The sequence below is a fragment of the Lampetra fluviatilis genome, chromosome 52, assembly GCF_964198595.1.
Source record: "Lampetra fluviatilis chromosome 52, kcLamFluv1.1, whole genome shotgun sequence".
Taxonomy (NCBI): Eukaryota; Metazoa; Chordata; class Hyperoartia; order Petromyzontiformes; family Petromyzontidae; genus Lampetra; species Lampetra fluviatilis.
Genome location: NC_136326.1, coordinates 8470 through 30982, shown reverse-complemented (window position 1 = coordinate 30982; position 22513 = coordinate 8470). Strand labels below are relative to the sequence as shown.

Genomic DNA, 22513 nt, shown 5'->3' with positions numbered 1-22513 from the left:
TGTAACCAGTGAAGAAAGAAGACTAGCTAGACAGGCCCTGGAACTCCCTGGAATCGCTGCCCTTTTAAGGGCCGATCAGGCAAGCCAGCGGCGTGGCCCCAAGAGCCCAGAACCGACGCTCTTCTAAGAGCCGGACGGGGTATTCAGGGTGCCGTAACCTAGCTGTAAGCTAGCTGTGAGTCAGGCTGTTGTGTTCCGTAGCGTAGACGGGTGAAGGGGCCGATACCCCTTCAAGTACTGTAAGTTTGCCTGTTACTTGCTGGTGTTAATAAAAAAGCGTGTGCCTCCAACTACGTTGTCAAGTCTCCGGGAACCTTACTACATCTGGTGTCAGAAGTGGTTCTACAAGGATGGAGACACGACAGACAGCTCGTACCAGAGAGACGGGGGCGGAGGAAACCACGGCCGACTTTGAGCCAGAAATGGCTGAGGGCGGACTCGAGCAGCAGGAGCCAAGTCCACCCACACCGCAACGTCAAGACGAGTGGGGACCGTCGTCTGAAGGACTGCGGCTGGCCCACTCTCGACTGGCAGAATTGCTCTATGCTGCAGCCACCACACTGGAACAGATTACCCGACTGGGGGTGGGAGGAGCTGCACGGAGCGATGGCGGCCAACATACGATGCCGTTTCCCACCATTTCCAAGGACGCTGAGTTTGGAGTTCCCGCCATAAGTACAGTGCAGGCTGACGGCGAGGCGGGGCTACGTCACGTGGCCAATACTCACCAACCACAAGCCACGTCGGCAGCGGCGGACAACGAAACGTCACCACAGCAACCGCCGTTGCCACGCGCCCAGCCCGCCAAAGCTGCACGGAGTGACAGAGAGCGTTTTTCGCCTACGGACGCTGCGCTGCAACAGCAACTGCCACCTCTCAAGGAATTCGTGGGAGGAGAAGGCGACTGGGGTGTCTTCCGGAGGCACTTCCTCGCCCATCAAGAGATGGCGAAATGGACCGACGACGAGGCGTTGCGTGCGCTGCTGGCGATGCTTGACAGCGATGCCCTCGCCACTCTCACCTCGGCACCAAGGGCGAAGCGCGCCAGGCTGCAAATGGCGCTGCAACTCCTCGCCGCGGTCTATGGACCACCCTCGGACTGTCGCCAGCTGTTTTACGATCGCCAGCGGGGCACCAAGGAGTCGCCCCTGGCGTACCGCACGGCTCTCCTGGCCCTGGCGAAAACGGCTTTTCCATGGATGGACGAGGATGGGGTGGACGCCATGGTCACGGAGAAGCTACTGCTGCTGGCCGATGATTTGGACATCGTCGTCTTGGCTGAGGACGACGCGGAAATGTGTTCGTTGAGGGCCGCCCGGCATATCCATGCCAACCTGCTGGCCCAACGTCGGAAGGCCAGCAAAGCGATGGCCAGCCATACCGTGGCTGCATCCGCCCTCCCAGCGGAAGACATCTGCGCTGTGGATCGCCCGACGGAGTGGAGGTCCGGAGTACGGCCAGCTCGGGACGGACCGAGCCGCCGGGATCAGCCCAAGTCATCAGCAGCACTCACGCGCTGCTACAACTGTGGCCTCCGGGGCCATGTGGCCTCAGGATGCCAGGCTCCTCGACAGCGTGGTGCGATGCCTCGCCAGGACGTCGCGCCTCGACCCAAGTCTCCCCAGCAAAATCCGGCGAGTCGTGACACCCCACATGGTTGGCCCACACACACACCTGCCACTCACTCACACACCGCAATGAACGGGGGTCAGAAATTATCCATTGTCACGCCAAAACGTACCTCCGTGGGGTGTGCGTTCGAACCGACCCAGTGGTCCGAGTTGGCTCATCGTGTTGTTGCCGCGTCGTCGGGGTCGTCGGTTGTTGTGGGACATATTGATGGGGTCGAGGTACGGGTCTTGATTGATACGGGAGCATCGGCGACTATTGTGTCCGATTTGATTTACAACATTCTCCCCATTCAAAGTCGTCCCTTGCTCCCTGTTGATGTTCCATATTACGCTGCTAACGGGGGTTCGTTGGGCATTATCGGACAGATCCGCGCGCAAATTTGTATTGGGGACATTAAATTATCCGGCCCGATATTGGTCTCCTCCTCGCTGGCGGTTCCGTGCCTGTTGGGGACGGATTTCTTGGCCAAAATGCCCATTCGTATACTAATCGACCAAGGATGCATTGAACTCCCGTCGGGCCGACGTATGGCCTTTTTGTCATCCCCCGCTACTACTGTCCGTGCGGCGTTTGCGACGGTACCGGCGCTGGTCGCGAGGACGGTACGCGTACCGCCGGGAGCTCAAATGCTCGTACCTCTTAGGCTGTCCCGACCATTTGCGGAGGACGTCGGGGATCGTGGGGGTTCTGTTGGGACCATCGAGGGCCGGGGTCAACGGATCCGACTTGGTAGCGGCCCAGACCATGGTCAAAGGGGACGAGGACCCCTTCATCGCGGTCCTCAATGTGGGGTCGCGAACGGCCGTGGTTCCTCAGGCGACCGTGCTCGCGCACGCGACGCCGGCGCCTCGTGAGGAACCGGTTGTTGCTCAGGTGAGCGCCGGGTCGCCCTCGCTACCACATTCGGATCGTGATTAGGGGTGGCTCGATGCGCTTTGCGCGAGATCGGTGGACCTGTCCGATCCACAGCGTGAGAGGCTTCGAGTCCTCCTTCGCGAATTTTCAGACGTTTTTAGTCTAAATAAATACGATATTGGCTGTACTAAATTGCTGAAACACCATATAGACACGGGTGATAGCGCGCCAATCCGCCAAAATCCCTTTCGGTTAAGTCCCGCCGAAAAGGAGCATGTTAAATCGGCCGTAGACGACATGCTAGCTGCGGATATCATATCCCCTTCCACCAGCCCTTGGGGCGCGCCGATCGTTCTGGTTAAAAAACACAATGGATCATTGCGCTTTTGTGTGGATTTCCGTCGGCTTAACAAAATTTCTGTAGCCGACGCATACCCGCTTCCCCGGATGGATGAATCGCTTGATGCCCTGGCAGGGGCGCGGTTCTTCTCCACATTGGATTTATTGTCCGGGTTCTGGCAGCTCCCTCTGGATGAGGAATCCAAACCGAAAACTGCTTTCCGTACGCCGCAGGGCCTTTTCCAATTAATCGCTTGCCGATGGGATTACATTCCGCGCCGGCAACTTTTCAGCGATTAATGGAATTGGTTCTGGCTGGCTTGCAGTGGGATTCGTATCTGATTTACCTAGACGATGTCATCGTCTTTAGTAGAACATTCGATGAACACCTCCAGAGGTTGCGTGCCGTTTTTCTCAAAATGCGGGCTGCTAATTTGAAGTTCAAGCCCCAGAAGTGTTTCTTGCTCCGCGAATCGGTGTGCTATTTGGGTCACATTGTGGGCCGTTCAGGTATTGCCACTGATCCCGCCAAAACGAAATGTGTCAGCTCCTGGCCGACTCCCACCTCGGTGGGTGAGGCCAGGAGTTTCATCGGATTCGCATCATATTACCGCTGGTTTGTCGCTGATTTCGCTACCATTGCGAAACCCTTACATGCCTTGACATCTAAGGGGGTAAAATTTCATTGGGGTAAGGAGGAAGACGCTGCTTTTCGCTCGCTCCGGGACGCCCTAGTCGGGGCTCCGCCGTTGAGTTACCCGGATTTTACAAAACCCTTCTTGCTCAATACAGACGCAAGCAACACGGGCATCGAGGGCGTTCTCTCCCAGGTTATTGGGGGCGTGGAACATGTGGTTGCGTACGGCAGTCGGGTGTTGTCTCCGGAGGAACAAAGATACTGCGTTACCCGTAGGGAACTATTGGCAATCGTGTACTTCATTCAACAATACCGCCCATATCTGTACGGTCGGCGTTTCACCGTCCGCACAGATCATGCGGCGCTGCAGTATGCTTTGCGGGTTCAACAGCCATCGGGACAATTGTCTCGATGGTTGGAAATCCTTCAGGATTTCGATTTTGCAACTACCTATCGTAAGGGCACTCGCCACACCAACGCGGACGCTCTCTCACGGTTACCACCCACCTCTGAGTGTGCTTACCTTCTGGGTTTGGGGGCGTTGCAGACCTCCGAATGTCAGCTCTAATTCTGTTTTAGCAGCCGCCGCCGATGCGCCTTCCGTTGCTGGTCCTATCGAGCAAGAAGGGAGGGATTCCTTGCTGGGGTTGTCGGTTGCGGAGTGGGGGCGCCTCCAAATGGAGGACACCTCCCTCCTCGCTTTGCGCCATCGCATCGGGGGAATCGTGCGGGGGGGTGAAAATGTCGACTCCTGGGGGTTGGTCCAGGGCCTTCTCATGCACTGGGACGGCAAATCCCGTCGACACCGGCTGGTGGTGCCTTCTGCGTTGCGGGGTAGAGTCGTGTGGGCTGCGCACGAGCGACTCCTCCACCTAGGGACCCACAAAACCCTTGCCACGCTCCAACTAGATTTTTCATGGCCGGGCACGGCAAGGGATGTGGAGGACCTGTTGGGGTCATGCACCCAGTGCGCGCAAAGGAAGCCACCAGCGAAGGGGTCTAACCCACCCTTACAGTCCGTAAAAGTTTCCCGAGTTAACGAGCTCGTCGCACTAGATATTCTGGGCCCATTCCCCGCTACGCCTAGGGGGAATAGATACCTGTTAACCGGGGTAGAATATTTTACGAGATGGCCTATGGCCTGGCCCCTCGCCAACCAGTCAGCAGCAGCCATCGTGGAGGCCTTTGTCCAGGGCTATGTCCTCGACAAAGGTGCTCCGGAGCGGCTGCTGACCGATCAGGGTAAACATTTTTCGGGGAAACTTCTCCACGAGGTGTGCGAGCTCCTGGGAACTAAAAAGATTCGTACCTCCCCATATCATCCGCAAACGGACGGAATGGTGGAGCGGCTGCATCGGACCATCACGTCCATGCTGTCCCAGCAGGTGTCTGAATCCCAGAACGATTGGGACCTTCATATCCCGGGGGTTTTGGCAGCATACAGGATGGCTCCCCATGTGGCGACCGGGTTTTCGCCCTTTTTCCTAATGTATGGCCGCAAGCCTAACCCACCTGTTCCGACTCAGCTGCGGATCTCCACGCCGCATAGTAAATCCAAATTGGCCGAACATGTGAAATTCAACGTCGCTAAATTGATAGAGGCGCGGGAGGCGGCCATGCAGAACTCTGAACTCCGCCAGAAGGCGAATGAGAGGCTCAGGCTGGGTCGGGTGCACGTGCTTCAGTGGAAGCCGGGTGACCAGGCGTGGTTGCACTGTCCCCAAGTCCCGCTAGCAACCTCGTCTAAACTGGTGCGGCCGTGGCGAGGGCCCGTGGAGGTGGTGCAGGTTTTGCGGCCACAATGTGTGCGTATCCGATGGGGGAAACGTCGGTGGTTTGTGCACCCCTCCAGGTTAAAACCGTTCGTTGCGCCCCATGTTCCTACTTCACACACGCGTGGCCAACCATGTGAGGGGTCCACCGACTCCCGGAGTACGACTTCTCTGCTGTCACCTGACTTAACACCGTCTGTTCCACCTCCAGGCGCACCAGGAGTGACACGCTCACGACCACCAACCCCCCCCGGGGGGGTCGGGGGTCGCTCTGCAGCGGAGCCAGACACCCTCACACCCGGACTGCTAACAACCGCCACTGGCCGAACCAAAGGGGTCCCTTGTGACGGCCCCGCTGCAAGGACGCGCGCCAAAACGCGCAGACTTTGCGGGCGACCGCCCTCGGTTCTTGTATATATGTTGTTTTTACGGGATGGGGTATTTATTCGGTCGGGGTGCGTCGTGTTGGTTTGTTCTTCTTGTTGTTGTTAAAAATGTGTGAGGCACACACGGGTTCAAGGGGGAGATGCATCTTTAGTGCGATTTTGTTGCAGCCGGGACGGCTGCGAGCTGTACAGGGGGGGGTGATGTAGAGCCGTTGTAGACGGCCGGATTTAGACTTGCCGCGGATGGCAAACAAACACAATGGGCGTGGCTACATCGGTACGCGAAGAAGGTGTTTACTGCGACGTCCGCGTTGTTATCCTGGGGGGCTATTGCGGAGCTGGGATCCCCTACAGCCCCACCCCTCAAGGGGGGAATGGCTATTTAAGGCGGCGAGCCGGACGGCTCGAGAGCTAGTGTTAAGCTGTAACCAGTGAAGAAAGAAGACTAGCTAGACAGGCCCTGGAACTCCCTGGAATCGCTGCCCTTTTAAGGGCCGATCAGGCAAGCCAGCGGCGTGGCCCCAAGAGCCCAGAACCGACGCTCTTCTAAGAGCCGGACGGGGTATTCAGGGTGCCGTAACCTAGCTGTAAGCTAGCTGTGAGTCAGGCTGTTGTGTTCCGTAGCGTAGACGGGTGAAGGGGCCGATACCCCTTCAAGTACTGTAAGTTTGCCTGTTACTTGCTGGTGTTAATAAAGAAACGTGTGCCTCCAACTACGTTGTCAAGTCTCCGGGAACCTTACTACATATCTATTGTTTTTGTGTCTGTGCCTGCACGTCACTGTTTGTGCATGTAATTCTATGCATTGCATATTTCTACATGTCTGTGTGACTCATCTGGAAACTTTCCCATCGGTAAGCTTCCTCCGCCAGGCGAGGCTGCGTTGGCTGGGTCATAGAGGGGGCTAAATGGGTGCGCACGGGCTAGAGAAGAGATGGAGTGATGTGGTACAAGAGGATGTGGAGCTGAGTGGACTTGCCGATGACCGGTACCAGTCGTGTCAAGATCAGCCTCTGTGGAGGAGGCTCGTGAAGGATGCTAATGGGCAGTTGGAGGCAGTCGCCCTCCAGCAACAACGGAGGGCAGAGGAGCGACGCTCACAACAACGAGCGGAGTGCCGGGTGGCTAAAGCACAGCAAGTTGGCACAGTAGGAGGCACAGGTGGTGCCATTTATCTCAGTCAGTCATCCCATGGCACCTGGGTCTGTCCCATGACCTCCTGCCAGCGTGCGTTCGACAATTCACGTGGCCTTAAAGTGCACATAGCCTGGCACAAGCGCCGTGGTGACATCACCGCCACTTAGTGGTGAATGGCTGTTGTTGTTGTTGTGTGTGTCTTCCCACAGCTACCTAGGCCTGGGCCTCATGTCTGCACGTCTCTCCATGCTGGGCGTGGAGGAAGGTGCTGCCGGTGAGCAATGCTATGGGCGTGTGCTGTGCGTATGTGCTATGTGTGTCTGCTATGTGTGTGTGTGCTGTGCATATGTGCTATGTGTGTCTGTATGCAATGTGCGTGTGCTATATGTATGTGTGTGTGCTATGTGTGCGCTATGTTTGTGTGAGTGTTTGCGCTATGTGTGTGTGCTACGTGTGCGCTATGTGTGTGTGTTATGTGTGTGTGCTATGTGAGTGTGTGTGCTATGTGTGTGTGATACATGTGCATGCTGTGTATGCTTTCTGTATATATGCTGTGTGTATGCTATGTTTACGTATGCTGTGTGTATTCTGTGTGCATGCTATGTGTATATATGTTACATGTGTGTTGTGTGTATGCTGTGTGTGCCGTGTGGGTAGTGGAGGCCGGAAGGACGCTGCACTCTCCGTGTTTGCCATCTACGTTCTCCGGACTGTGGACCAACAATGGCATCGAGTACCACGCGTCTGGGGCTGCCCCCGACGGTGACGCACACAGCCCGGCCTCCCTGCCCTCTCTTCTCTCCCTGCCCAGCCCTCCTTGCCCTGCTGTCCCTGCCAATCCTGCCATGCCTATCGTATCACCTATTGTCTGCACTGCCTTTTGTACCTCCTATTATCTGCACCACCTATTGTATTGCCTATTGTTTGCACCACCTCTTGTCTGCGCGGCAGAGGTCACAATCGGGTACCCGATACCCGTACCCTACCCGATACCCGGCTACCCGTACCCAGCCGGGTACGGGTACCCGTTTGCGACCCTGGTGCGGCCGGGTACGGGTAAGGAATCAAAACCCGTTTGCGACCTCTTGTCTGTGTGGCCTATTGTCTGCACATATTGTGTACCACCCGTTGCCTGCCTCGTGTGTCACAGAGTGTGGCTACGAGAGCTGCGCTGGACGAGTTCGACTCCTGCTGGGCCACTCCGTGCACCGGCCCCAGGAGCTGGGGTCGCACTCCTTCTACGCCTTCTCCTACTACTACGACCGCGCCGTCGACAGCGGCCTAGTCGGTGGGTGGTCCTGCCACGGGAATATGGAGTTGCCGCCAGCTGGAAACCCCCCGCATGGCCATTGGGAGACCTGGGCACTTCTAAATCAACTAAACATTTTTTTTTTATTTCACTAGGTAAGGCCCACTGAGCTATGTAGCTCTTTTTCAGAAGCGACCTGTCTATCACAAATGATACCTCAGTGAAGTGGCTTATCACGTGGAAATTTATAGCAGACAAAATACTCTAAATGCGTGATGTTGATTATAAATGTTGGAGGAAAAAATCGGAGGACCCAGAGAAAAATCCATGCGACCATGGGGAGAGAGACACGCAAACTCCAAATATACAGCAGGCATCAGGATCGAACCCACGACCTCTTATATATCAGGCGAGGACATTAACATCTCACCACCGCGGTACCCCCCGCCCGACCCCCCATCTGTATATTTGGAGTTTGCGTCTCTCTTTCTGTCCCTGTGGTTGTGTGGATTTTTCTCCGGGTCCTCCGGTTTTTTCCTCCAACATTTAGAATCAACGTAACACATTTAGGGGGGTGGGTGCGATACCAGTATGGCAGGGAGAAGGATGGTCTCAAACGGACTGGACTTTGGAGATAGCCACGAGCTAATGGGACGTGGAACGTCACTGGGGGGGAAGGAGCCAGAGCTCGTGGAGGAGGTGGACAGATACCGACGAGATATTGTCGGTATCACCTCCACACACAGCATTGAGTAACCTCTGGTGAGAGGCCCCGGGTGGGTGTGGGGATTCTCACAAGCCCCTGGCTGGGTGCTGTTCAGCTGGAGTTTATCCTAGTGGATGAGAGGATCGCCTCAATGAGACTTTGGGTCTCAGAAAGGAAAACTCTGACTGCTGTCTGTGATTATGCCGCAACAGCAGTTCAGAGTATTCAGCCTTCTTGGAGACGTTGGGTGCAGTGCTCGACAGAGTGCCGCCTACCGACTCTTGCCGGGCAACTTCAATGCTCACGTGGGAAACAATGGAGATGCCTGGAGAGGCGTGATTGGAAGGAATGGCCCCCCTGATCAGAACCAGAACGGTGAGATGGTATTGGAATTCTGTGCTAGTCACGGAATGTCAATAATTAACACCATGTACGAACACAAGGATGCTCATAAGTGTACTTGTTACTAGAGCACATTGGGCCGAAGGCTAATGATTGACTTTATAGTTGTATCATCGGACCTAAGGCCATATGTTCTGGACACTCGGGTGAAGAGAGGGGCAGAGCTGTCAGCTGATCACCACCTGGTGGTTAGTTGGATCAGATGCTTGTGGCACCGACCAGATAGACGTGGACGGCCCAAACGAATAGTGCGGGTTTTCTGGGAACGTCTGGCGGAAGACCCAGTGAAGAAAGATTTTAACTTCTACCTCTGGGAAAAAGTCTCCTGTACTCCCGGGGAGGTCATGGACATTGAGTTCAAGTGGACGATGTTCAGGACCTCAATGTGGATTCAGCTGCGAAAAGCTGTGGCCTGAAGGAAGTTGGTGCCTGTTATGGCAGCAACCCTAGGACCCGCTGGTGGACACCAGTGGTGAGGGAAGCTGTCAAGTTGGAGGAGACTTCCTGAGCTATGCTCAATTGAGAGATACCGGCTTCCCAAGAGGGCGGCAGCTGCAGCAGTCGCTGAAGCGAAAGCCCCGTGGGCGTGGGAGGAGTTTGGAAAGGCCCTGGAGAGGGACTACCGGGCAGCCTCAAAGACTTGCAGGCAAACTATCTGATGCCTTACGAGGAGTCGACGGGACGTGGCCCAGGCTATTTTCAGTAATGGTGGCGTAACATTGACCTCAACTAAGGAGATAGTCGACAGGTGGAAGGAACACTTTGAGAAGCTCCTCAACCTGGCGGACGTGCCCTCCTCTCCGGAGGCAGCCCTGGAAACAGCTTGGGGGTCAGATCCATCACGTTTGCTGAAGTCGCTGCGGCAGTCGAGGGCCTTCATAACGGCAAAGCTGTTGGGGTGGACGAGAGTTGTTAAAAGGCGCTGAGCAGTGTAGGAGTGTCGTGGTTAACACGCCTCTTCAGTGTTGCATGGAAGGCAGGTACAGTAACTCTGGATTGGCAAAGTGGGGTCGTGGTTCCCATTTTTTTAATAAAGGGGACCAGAAGGTGTGCTCCAACTACAGGGGATCGCACTCCTCAGCGTCGCAGGTAAAGCCGACGCCGGAGTGCTGGACAGGAGGGTCCGTCCAGTGGTCGAGCCTCAGATCCATGAGGAACGATGCGGATTCCATCATGGTCGTGGAACAATGGACCGGCTCTTTTCCCTGTTCCAGATATTGGAGGGGTCATGGGAGTATGCTTCTCCAGTCTACCTCTGCTTTGTAGACTTGGAGAAATCACATGACCGTGTAACCCACCATGTCTTGTAGGAGGTGTTGCGGGAGTATGATGTACTGGTGCCTCTTTTGTGCGCTATCCGGTCCCTCTATTCGCAGAGCGAGAGCCGTGTCCGTATTCTTGGTGTTAAATCAAAGTCGTTGACTGTGGGTGTTGGACTCCGCCAAGGGTGCATCCTGTCTCTACCCCTATTTCTGATTTTCATGGACAGAATATCAAGACACAGCCGAGGTATCCAGTACAGGGGTATGGAGGTGGCGTCGCTGCTGTTTGCAGATGACGTCGTCCTCTTTGCCTCGTCAGTCTGTGATCTCGGCGTGCACTTGGACGGTTGGATGCCGAGTGTGAAGCGGCCGGGATGAGGATCAGCACCTCCAAATCTGAGGTCATGGTTCACTCCCGGGAGATGGTAGACTTTCCTCTCCAGCTGAGGGGTGAACGGCTGCCCTTGGTGGAGGAGTCGAAGTACCTTGGGGTCTCTTTCGCAGGTGATGGTAAGATCGGCCGGCAGAGCAGTGCAGCATCCGCAGTGTTGCGGGCGCTGTACCGTTCCGTGGTAGTGAAGCGGGAGCTGAGTTCTCGAACAAAGCTCGCAGTTTACAGGTCGATCTACGTTCCCACCCTCACCTATGGTCATGAGCTGTAGGTAATGATCGAAAGGATGAGATCGCAGGTAAAAGGGGCGAAATGAGGTTTCTCCGCAGGGTTTCCGGGCTCACCACTCTCCCTGATCTGGCGAGGAGCTCGGTAACCTGGGAGAGCCTCGGGGTCGAGCCGCTGCTCCTCTGAATCGAGAGGAGCCAGTTGAGGTGGTTCGGGCACCTGGTGAGGATGCCCTCCGGGAGACTCCCCCTGGAACTCTACCGGGCACGTCCTCCTGGGCGAAGACCTCGAGGCCGGCCCAGGATATGCTGGCAGGACTATGTCACCGAGCTGGCCTGGGAACACCTGGGAATTGCCCAGGAAGAGTGAGAGTCGTCATCAGGGAAAGGGAGGTCTTAACCGCCCTACTCAACATGCTGCCACTGCGACCCTCGTCAGGACAAGCAGATTGAAGAACGAACAAACGAATAACACTTTCAGAGTATTTGGCTGCAAAACATTTACACATGATGATAAGCGACTTCGTTGAGCTATCATATGTGATAGCCAGGTCTATCTCAGTGGGCCTTACCTGCTAACAAATTTTTTTAAAATAAAATCTCATGGAAAGTCAAGCAGGAGTTAAGCCTAGTCACAGGAAGTTACGTCACTTCCACAATGTGACAGCCAGGCTAAGAGGGTCCAGCCGTGTTTCTGCAGCAGGGGGCGATGATTTTGCTGCTGCTGCTGCTGTGGTTGTGACCGATAGCAATTCCACTGTGAGTGTGAGTTTAGCTATGGGAGGAGGAAACCAGAGAACCCGGAGGAAAACCCACGCGGAACAGGGCGAGAGAATACAAAACTCCACACAGAATGAGAGAGAGGCACCCAGCCGCCCTATGCCCTGAGACTAAACCTGTCACCCAATCATTTATGATGGCAGCACTCAAGAAATAAGATCAGAAATGTGATTTTTTTTAATTCAAAAGTGCTTGTGGTGGCTCAGCAGTTAGCGAGCGCTGAGCTATGAACCCAGTGACCCGAGGTCGATTTCTGCTCACGGCCAACACCAGTCCTAGGCCTCCCCGAGCTTGACTCAAACGCAAATGCATACCTGGTGTAATGTGAAAACGTCTACACTCGGGAGACAAAGGCAGCCAGGCGTGGCGCAGGCCACCCACCCCCTCGTGTGCCGCGCTGGCCTTCATTAGGTGCTACTCGCAAACTGTATTTCCCCCAACAGTCTGTTAAGGCTACATGGGTGACCTTTGTCTTTCTTGTTCCAGATGAGGAGCTGGGGGGGTCGGTAACTGTGCAGCAGTTTGAGGACAAGGCGAGGGAAGGTGAGATGGGAACCTTGGAGTCCAACCCAGGTGCTCGGAGGTGCTGGCTGATATTCTCTCTTGGATTTTAAACACTAAAACTATAAACTATTCTTATTTTACCTGGTAAGGCCCACTGAGATATAAAGCTCTTTTTCAGAAGTGACCTGGCCACAAATGATAGCTCAACGAAGTGGCTTACCATGAGGAAATTTACATCAGCCACATGGTCTTTACACGTGATGTTGATTCTAAATGTGGAGGGGAAAACCCGGAAGATGCGGAGAAAAATCCACACGACCAAGGCGAGAGAGAGAGACACCCAAACTGCAAATATACAGCAGGTGTCAGGGTCAGGATCGAACCCACGATCTCCTGCATACTAGGCAAAGGAGTTCACATCTCATAGCCTCCGCCGGCCTCTGTAAATGCACTGCAGGATGAAGGCCTCCGCGAGGGTCCCGGCCACAGGAGGTTGTTTGACCATACTTCACCACGCCGGTGAGTGCGGGTTTGGCGAAGGTGGCGGTGTGCGAGGGGGCCCCTAGAAGTGGTTCGCCCGCCGCTCACCACTGGTGTTGGCCACCGTGGCCCGGAATCCATCTCTGGTCGCTGGGTTTGTAGAACTGTGCGCTGACCACTCCACCACCGCTCCACCCAAACAATTTTCTTGCGCAGCCATCAAGAACCCTTGGCTGACTGCGTATGTGTGCATGAGCGTGTGTGTCGGTGTGTGGTGGAGCGTAAGTGTAGCAGTTCACGCGCCGCACTACGAACCGGATAACCTGAGTTTGATTCCCGCTCATGGCCTACACCAGTGACGATTATCTGAACTAGGCCTAGGCCTCCCCTAGGTTGATTTAGCCTCAATGAGTATCTAGTGCAGTGAGTAAACATTGCTACTAGGGAGACAAAGGCGGCCGGACATGGTGCTAGTCACCCACCCCCTTGTGTGCCGTGCTGGCCTTCATAGGCGCTCACTAACAGCACTGTCCCAACAATATATTAAGGCTATACAGGGGGTCTTTGTATGCGTGTCTCGGCTCCCTGCCTCTCCACATTTTGATCTGGATCCTCCAGTTTTTCCTGCCACATTTAGACTCAGCGTGCATTTTTAGTATTTTAGTTGCTATAAATTTCCACATGATAAGCCACTTCGTTGAGCTATCATCTGTGGTCAGGTCGCATCTGAAAAAGAGATATAGAGCTCAGTGGGCCTCACCTGGTAAAATAAAAATGTATTTATAGTTCGTTCACAGTGACTTTGGCAGCAGCAGCAGCAGCAAGGTAAATCAGGATCTCGATAGCAATGTTGAGGTCTTCTGCTGCTGCTCGCCTTCAGCACAGAGAGAGTTCGTAGTACAGTGCTGCTGTTCGCCATGACAAGATGACTTCAGCACAGAGAGAGTTCGTAGTACGGTCCTGCTGTTCCTCCTCCATTGAAGGTGCGCAGACCACAGTGATTTAATTATTCATCCATAATGCAGGTCTTTTTGGGTTAGATCGCGTAAATATAAATGTGTCGTGAAACCCGCCACTACCCGACACAACCAATTAGTAAGGTTTGTCACGTAAACAGAACATGCCAATTATTGTTCAGTCGGCTACACCAGGGTCTGATTTTGCATGTGCCCCCCACCTCCCCCCACCCCCTCCCAGTGTGTGGGGCCCCAGATGATTGGGCGGAGCAGCAGCCCTTCCTGTGCCTGGACCTCACGTACATCTCCACGCTACTTCAGCACGGCTTTGGCTTCCAGCCTGACTCAACCCTCATGGTGAGCGGAGGACTCCGTGTGCCATGACCCAGTGGAACACCCGTTCAATCCCTGCAGATCACCACCATGACCATCGCTACCACCACCACCACTAGCAAAGCCACCGCCAACACCACCACCCACACCATCGCCATCACCACCACCAACACCACACGCCATCACCACCACTACTACCATCAACAACACCACCACAACCGACACCACTACCAATACCATTATCACCAATGCTATCACTTCCAACACCACCACCACTACCATCAACACCACCACCATCATTATCAACACTAATCCAATATCCGCCATTCGCCACTAAGTGACGGTGACGTCACCACGGTGCCTGTGCCAGGCCAGGTGCACATCAACACCACCACCATCATCATCAACACCACTACCATCATCAACACCAACACCACCACTATCACCGCCACCATCACTAACTCCACCATTGTCTATAAGCTATGAAGTCTGTTGGTTATTTGTTTAGACACTGCCCCCCCAACGGCCCAGAACTTAAAGTGGCCAGCAACACACAACACTATTGAAGGAGTCTCCCTCCTCTTGTTGTGTGTGGCATAGGGAGGGGGGTGCAGGGGAGGAGGAGGAGTGATAGAGACGCGTTAGGCTGGTACGGTGGTAACGCTCGCCGCTCCTCACAGCAATAAGGAACCTAGGTTTGATCCCCAACTCTGGTGCCTCTCTGTGAGTGGAATCTACATTCCCTCCCCCTGTTCTGTATGGGTTTCCTTCAGGTCTCCGATTTCCTCATCTCATAGCTAAACCCACACAGTGTAGCTGGTATCTGTGGGACATGTTTTTTTTATCTATTTGGTGTTTGAATATCTTAACAACTGTTTTATTACCAGAAAGGGTAACACCTATTCTTATTGTTTCATTAGTGTAACAAGTATTGAACGACCTCGCCTGGTATACAGGAGGTCGTGGTTTCGATCCTGACCCTGACACCTGTGTAGCTTTCTTGTCTCTCTCCCCATGGTCGTGTGGATTTTTCTCTGGGTCCTCTGGTTCTTCCCTTCACATTTATAATCAACATCCGTTTAGAGGATTTGGCTGCTACTCTAGAATGTCTACTAAAGAGACTTCACTGCGCTATAATCTGTGGCTAGTTCGCTTCTGAAAAAAGGGCTCTATAGCTCAGTGGGCCTTGCCTGGTAAAATAAAAAAATTTTTTATAGTTGTATAGTGTATGCACAGCAGCAGCAACTGAAGAAACATCGCCCCACTACTGCAAAAACCCTGGCAGGACCAATGGCAGAGCCAGAATTCTCAGGTAGGGGGGCAACCCCTCCAGCAATGAAAAATGATAGAGGAGTTGTTAGTAAGTAAGGACTTGTCCCTTGCTTTTTATTCGACGCGTGTGCGGCAATGGCGCAGCCATCGAGCGAGGGTTGAATTCGAAACGTGCCTTCGGGAAAGTCGGGGACTGTATACGCAACTGAGCACAACTCTGCGAGTCATTTATAACTGCTTTGTCACTACTTATTGCCAATTATGGACTCAGACTATTGTCCTATCCTCTCATAGAGTCCCTGGCACGTAATAATATGCTACACAGTGGCAGTGGGGGTCGCAAAATGCCGATTTATTACTAACTAGCTTTACTACCCGGCTTCGCCCGGGACTTGGATTCACAACGCCCAACCGCCTTTGTCTACCCAGTGGCGATGTTCACACACCACACCAGTTACTCGTTTGAGGCTGAGTCGACCTAGGGGAGGCCCAGGACCGGTTCAAATAATCGTCACCAGTGGGGGCCGTGAGCGGGAATCGAACTCGGGTCGCCGGGTTCGTAGTGCAGCGCGCTAAGCACATGACAGATGTGACGTCAGAGCTCACTTGCCATGCAAAAAATCTCTGCATTATTGAGCTCCCCCCCCCCAAAAAATACAAAAGTCTATTTTTTTTTATTTTTGCATGGTGTACAGTCTGGAAAGTACCCACATGGCAAATTTCAAGTTTGTTGCATGTCGGGAAGTACGCTAAACATTTTGAACAGACACACATAATCACATGCCACCCCACCCCCCCACTGGCTCTGCCAGTCGGCAGGACCCTCTTGAAAATGAGCGTCGACACTCGGTAAATGAGGCGCGTTTCCTCACCGAGTGTGGGTAAGAGAGCTGCGCTGGACGAGTTCGACTCCTGCTGGGCCACTCCGTGCACCGGCCCCAGGAGCTGGGGTCGCACTCCTTCTACGCCTTCTCCTACTACTACGACCGTGCCGTCGACAGCGGCCTAGTTGGTGGGTGGGCCTGCCACGGGAATGTGGAGTTGCCGCCAGCTGAAAACCCCCCGCATGGCCATTGGGAGACCTGGGCACTTCTAAATAAACTAAACAATTTTTTTATTTTACCAGATAAGGCTACTGAGCTATGTAGCTCTTTTTCAGAAGCGACCTGGCCACAAATAATAGCTCAACGAAGTGGCTTATAGTCGTGCGGGAATTTATAGCAGCCAAAATACGATGAACTAATGTTTTTGTGGAGGGATAAAACGGATGATCCGGAGAAAATCCACGTGACAACAGGGAGAGAGAAATGCAAACCCCAAATATACAGCAGGCGTTAGGGTTTGGATCAAATTGACAACCTCCTGCACACCAGGTGAGGGAGTTAACATCTCGCTCACCATGTCTCCGCAGCTGTCGAAGAAGGTGGGCGGCGTGGAGACGGGCTGGGCTCTGGGAGCCGCCTTCCGTGACCTTGCCGAGATGCAGGGCGAGCAGCAGTGAGCCTGACGCAGGCTCCCGCGGTCAGCACCCGGCCCGCTACGTCACTTCACCCGGCCCGCAGATGATGCGGGGGGGGGCGAGGGGGGTGGTGGACACGCAGACATGGCCCCAGCGGCGACGCATTTGGCACTCATCGTTGTGGAGGTTCGCGGTTCGAAGCCACCGGGCAGTCCTGGTTAACATTGCGGTGTGTGTATGTGTGTATGTAATGTTGAACTTATTTTGCACCGTACATAGCCAACCATGCTAATCGGAGGTACGGGGGAAGGACAACACACTAAACAGAAAAAGCACCCAATTCGAAAAACGTGCACCGGGCCATCATGTACCGGCATCACGGTCTGGATTTGATCAAATTTGTTGCAGGTTTCACCGCAAATGGAATGGAGTGGGAACACTCGCACAAGGCAACATCACTCCCCGCTCTGAAACTACCACAGGCCGTATCTGTGAAACGCAGGCACGGCCTACGCGATAGGAATGATGGCGCCGATACAACGTGCACTCCAGGGACGTGCGGTCAGGGGAGGCAGGGGAGGCAGAGCCTCACCTGTCATACTCCAATAGCTGTTACGAAAAGTTAAAGAAAAGAATAATCAAATCAAATATTATTTAGTATTGCAATTGGCGTAATTTTCGCCCTTGTCGCCTAAGAAGACGAACGATAAATCCACTTCTTTACTGAGGGCAAATGTTTACGTGGGGAATTGCCATGAGTGTGCATGACCGGTCTGTGAATTGTCAGTTTGTTATTCAGGACCTCGGAAATTATCTTTTAAACACAACCGTGACAAAATGTGACGTTTTTCTTTTATCGGTGTCAATCCTTTCTAAACTTGAAAAGTGTAAGTTAGTGCTTAAATGAAGATTGCAGTGTTGCTATGAATGAAGGTTCGGTTAAGCGGGCCTGTGGTGGTGCTGGTGGCTATGCATGTGGCTGCCTGTAAGTCAGTCCTGTGGAGGCAGCAGCGAGGGTTGGTGGATCACCGCACAGATGGGTTGTGGAACTCCCTACTACCTGTGGGTGGGCAAATCTCCATCTGTTCCAACTCCCCGTGGTCGTTGAGGAGGAGCTGCTGTACTGGGCTTGCCAGGAGAAGGTGGTACGGTACCTGTTCCATCTGTATTGGATAGAGTGTCTCACTCACGTGGGCATTCCCCGGGCCCTCCGGTCTCTTCCCACATTTTAGCATTCGTTAATTGGCCGATGACAACTTCATAAACAGAGGATGGCAGAGCTTGGGCAATTGTGAAGCGCCAGTTGACAGCGTGGTTTCTGCCTTCCCACACCTCATCTGTGGCTCCTCCACCTCACGCCTCCGAGTTGTCCGCTCTCTACGAGAGCGATGAGCTGCACAGCGTTACAAGTTGCAATGATTATTATTATTATGATTCGTAAGTGACGATTTTCGTAAGCGAATAGTTGACTATCAGCATCGTGGTGAAATTATTTATGGTGAATTAAATAAAAATTGTTTCCGTGCTTCCTGAGACATTCAACGGATGTTGTTGGCGCCCACGTCGTGAATATTACTCCCCACAGGTGTGTGAGCGACAGTCTTTTGCCCAGGATGCCAGACTGTCAATCGGTCGGGCGTGCCATCGTAGCGCTGTTGTGTCATACTGAAATGTTGGTGTGACATCTACGCAATAATGATCGAGTATGATCATTATTACGTAGATGTGGCGAGGTGTTAACTACCTCACCTGGTATACAGGAGGTTGTGGGTTCCATCCCGACCCTGACGCCTGGATATTTGGAGTTTGCATGTTCTCCCCAATGGTCGTATGGATTTTTCTCCAGGTCCTCCGGTTTTTCCCTCCACATTTAGAATCATCCGTTGAGAATATTTGGCTGCAATAAATGTCCACATAATAAGCCACTTCATTGGGCTATCATTTGTGGCCAGGTCGCTTCTGAAAAAGAGCTACATAGCTCAGTGGGCCTTCCCTGGTAAAATAGAAAATGGTTTAGTTTAGAGTACAATTGGCATTGGCGCTGTCGTTCTTATAGCATCGGGCTATTGCATAGGAAGGTGCTGCTGTGTTTCATCGCCATGGTATGCAGTCGTGTTAAAATCTGGGGGGATGCTGCTGCTGTGTGATTTGGCTTAGAGGCACTCCCAGTGGCAGCTGTCCCGGTATCATCACGTGGTGCGCAGGAGTTTCACAGGAGGGGGCGACGCAGCTGCTATGTGGTCTCGCCTAAAGCAGGGTTGCAAAAATAACAAGAAGAATATTTTAAGAGCCGCAATGGATGTGGTCCTTAAAGATGCGCATGTGTCTCTGGAGCCACAGGCTGCCGACCCCTGGCCTAGGGACACCTCCAGTGGAAACTGCCCCTTCCTGTGTGGAACAAGGCGATCACCACCGTGGCAAGTTCACAGTGTGTCACAGTAGGGGGCGTTGCTACTGTTTTGTATGTGTGATCTCAATTGGCTTTTGGACCGTAACACCGGCACACAATGGGCTATCTGTTTGCAAGGGGATATTTAGCGTCCGCCACGAAGTATTAACCAGGGCGTCCTACCAGTATCGAACCACGAACCTCTGCAGCAACAATTCGTCAGCGAAAACAAACAAAAAAAACTCCGTCATGTCTCCAGTATCCGACACGATGAATGGACGGCTTGAAGGAGCAATAGAGAGATTATCCGTGCGTCGATTGTCTGGGTTGTCGATTGTCTTGTTCTTGCGTAACAACGTGCACACATCGTGTTCACGCTGGTGCCAGGCACGCAGTAGCGAGATGTTATCTCCCTCGCCTGGTAAACTGGAGGTCGTGGGTTTGATCCTGACCCTGCCTACTGTATATTTGGAGTTTGTGTGTCTCTCTCTCTCCCCCCGTGGTCACGTGGATATCTCTCTGGGTCCTCCAGTTTTTCCCTCCACATTTATAATTAACATCACGCGTTTAGAGTATTTGCCTGCTATACATTTCCACGCGATAATCCACTTCATATTCTTTGGGTATTTCAGTAAAGTCACGTAGATCGGTTCAAGGAAAATAACAAAACACTACAATGTTTCGATCGCAACACAAGCGGTCGTCATCAGGAAAGGGGGTTAGTTTCTAAAGGCAAACTGTTTATAAAGGTTTAAAATGGGCGTGGCCCAAATGTCAGCAGCATGGGCGGCGACCGCGATGGTGCGTTTCCACCAATAAAGGGCTGCCAGGTAAAAATTAGCATGTTGATGTAAGATCGCAGAGCCGCCACCATGAGGTCGGCGCGCGAAGGTGGCTATGTTGGTGTGACCCCTGCTATGTATGGCAAGGTGATGGTTTCGATTGGGTCCTCAGATGGTTCTTTTCCCAACGGTTGGGGTGATAGCTTTACGGATTGTGTCGTCTGAATATCCATTCATCTTGAGAGCTTGGTGTACGTGTTCCAGTTCACTAACAGCTGCCCCGCCCATGCTGCCCATTTTAAAGCTTTATAAACATATTCTAGGGTCTTTCGGTAAAGTCACGTAGATAGGTTCAAAGAAAATAACAAAAATAACAACAGTTTTCCTTTAGAAACTAACCCCCTTTCCTGATGACCGCTTGGTGTAGCGATCGGAACGTAGTTTTTTGTTATTTTCTTTGAACCTATCTTGTGTGACTTCATAAAAAGACCCAAAGAATATTAATTCCTGCAGTCACGAAAGCTTTAAGTCAAGATATAATCCACTTTGTTGAGATATCATTTGTAGACAGGTCGTTTCTAAACAGAGATGTAGAGCTCCGTGGACCTCGCCTGTTTCTTATCAGCTGTTCATACGCCATGGGTGGCCATGATGAGAATCACATTTCAAAAAATAATTCCCGATGACCCAGTTCTGTAAATAGGCGTGTGAATAGTTACACTATTCATAGCTATTAACAGACAACCCCTTCAATCGTCTTCCCTTCAATAGCTTACAACAAATGTATCGGCCACACTGAATACAGTATTGCATGGAGAGAGATGCAGTTATATTGTGTATTTTGAACTTATTTCGCACAGTACGTAGCCAACCGTGCTAATGGGAGGTGCGTGGGAAGGACAACTAAACACAAAAATCCGTTTTTAAAAATGAGTTTTCAATCTAGATCCAATGTGGAGGTCTTCTACTGCTCGCCACGACGAGGGAGAGAGGGTTCGTATCGTTTTGTTGTTCTTCCTCCCAGTCGCCCCCCCCCACCACTCCGGTGGAAGAGTGCAGACCATAGTGGGTTCACTGTGCGGTCCATGGTGTGGGTCACATGGCCACAGTCTTCGTACTGTGACTTGGGAATCGAACTTGGGTCCCCGGGTTCGTAGCGCAGCGCGCTAACAGCTAGACTACTGCTCCCCACGCAGCCACCCACCCAACCACACGTCTCTACCCCGAGGTCCCCTAACCCGAACACCAATGGTACCACCGTGATGCATGGCAGATGAGCGCAGAGCCGCGCATTTCGTCGCAACGTGCCAACCTCGCCCCACCATCAGCCCCCACTTACATTCGTCATCGTACATGATCTCTCCACTGCCGGATGAAGGCTTCCCGAAATCGTTGCTATCTCTCACGCACCCGTAAAGTCCCCCCACCATTCCCACCTAAACGTGAACTTAACCACGTGGTCACCACCTCCATCCTCGTCACCCCCACCCCACGAAACGTGAACTTAATCACGTGACTTTACCGAAAGAACCGAAGAGTAATTCCTGCAATCTTGATGTGAAGCTTTCGTGATTGCTGGAATCCATAACTCTTTGGTTCTTTCGGTAAAGTCAGGTAGTTAGAAATCAAACAAATCACAAGATCCAGGTCCGATTCAATACAATACACAAATTCCGTGATCTAATCCCATCTGTGAAGGATGTCATTCCTGACATGCAATATCCTGGAGTTTACAAACTGAGTTGTACCTGCGGTGGCAGTTACATTGGGGAAACGAAATGACACGTCTCAGATCGTGTCCGCGAACACAAGGCAGATCTGAAACACGACAGAACCAATACCTCTGCCGTAGCTGACCATTGTTATAACGCTGTGGGCTCACATGATATTGTTTATTCCGAGACCAAGGTACTCTGCAAACCTTCGGGCTACTATCAAAGGTTTGTTCATGAAGCCATCCAGATACAGGTAGTCCCCCAGTTACGATGGTCCGACTTACGATATTTCGATCTTACGATGGCGATACGACAAAATCGCCATCAACAACCTAACATCGTTCAAGTATGCAGACGACGGACAGAATGTTGGTGAGTACAGCACAATATGATACGTCACGATACGTTCAATGCATGTTAAGTTTTTATAGCAGATATGATTGTTTCCTGAAAAACTTTCTATTAAATTGCAGTTGATATAGGTAGGCTAAGAATTTACCTTGTTTTTTTTACTTTACATTTTACTGTGCAATACAGTATTGTAATTAATAAATACATACGGTATATAGTTTATACAGTACGGTACTGTAAATTGCTTTGTTGTGTCTTAATTGTAGAACTTTCGTGACTGCAGGAATTATTATTTGTTTCTTTCGGTTAAGTCACGTCTAAAGATAAAATAATAAATTAAATTAAATAATAGAATACGACGTTTCGATTGCAACACAAGCAATCATCATCAGGTATAATGAAATAGCGACATAAAATCTAACCAGAAAACTATAGACAGACATATTAGCAGACAGATATCACCAAGATACATAGCGAGAGCAACACAGGTAACAGAG

The 22513-nt window shown here is 52.4% G+C and overlaps 1 protein-coding gene across 1 annotated transcript in view; it reads left to right on the top strand.

Moving 5' to 3' along the window:
- The window catches only part of LOC144949033 (ectonucleoside triphosphate diphosphohydrolase 5-like), a 274189-nt gene extending 255885 nt beyond the window's left edge, over positions 1-18304 (top strand). The window contains exons 2-7 of the mRNA XM_078878825.1: positions 6966-7032; positions 7416-7520; positions 7909-8046; positions 12262-12318; positions 13957-14072; positions 16732-18304. Of these exons, the coding sequence (XP_078734951.1) occupies positions 6987-7032; positions 7416-7520; positions 7909-8046; positions 12262-12318; positions 13957-14072; positions 16732-16821 (552 nt within the window). The 5' untranslated portion in view covers positions 6966-6986 and the 3' untranslated portion in view covers positions 16822-18304. The remainder of the gene's footprint in view (positions 1-6965; positions 7033-7415; positions 7521-7908; positions 8047-12261; positions 12319-13956; positions 14073-16731) is intronic.
- Positions 18305-22513: the final 4209 nt, after the last annotated feature.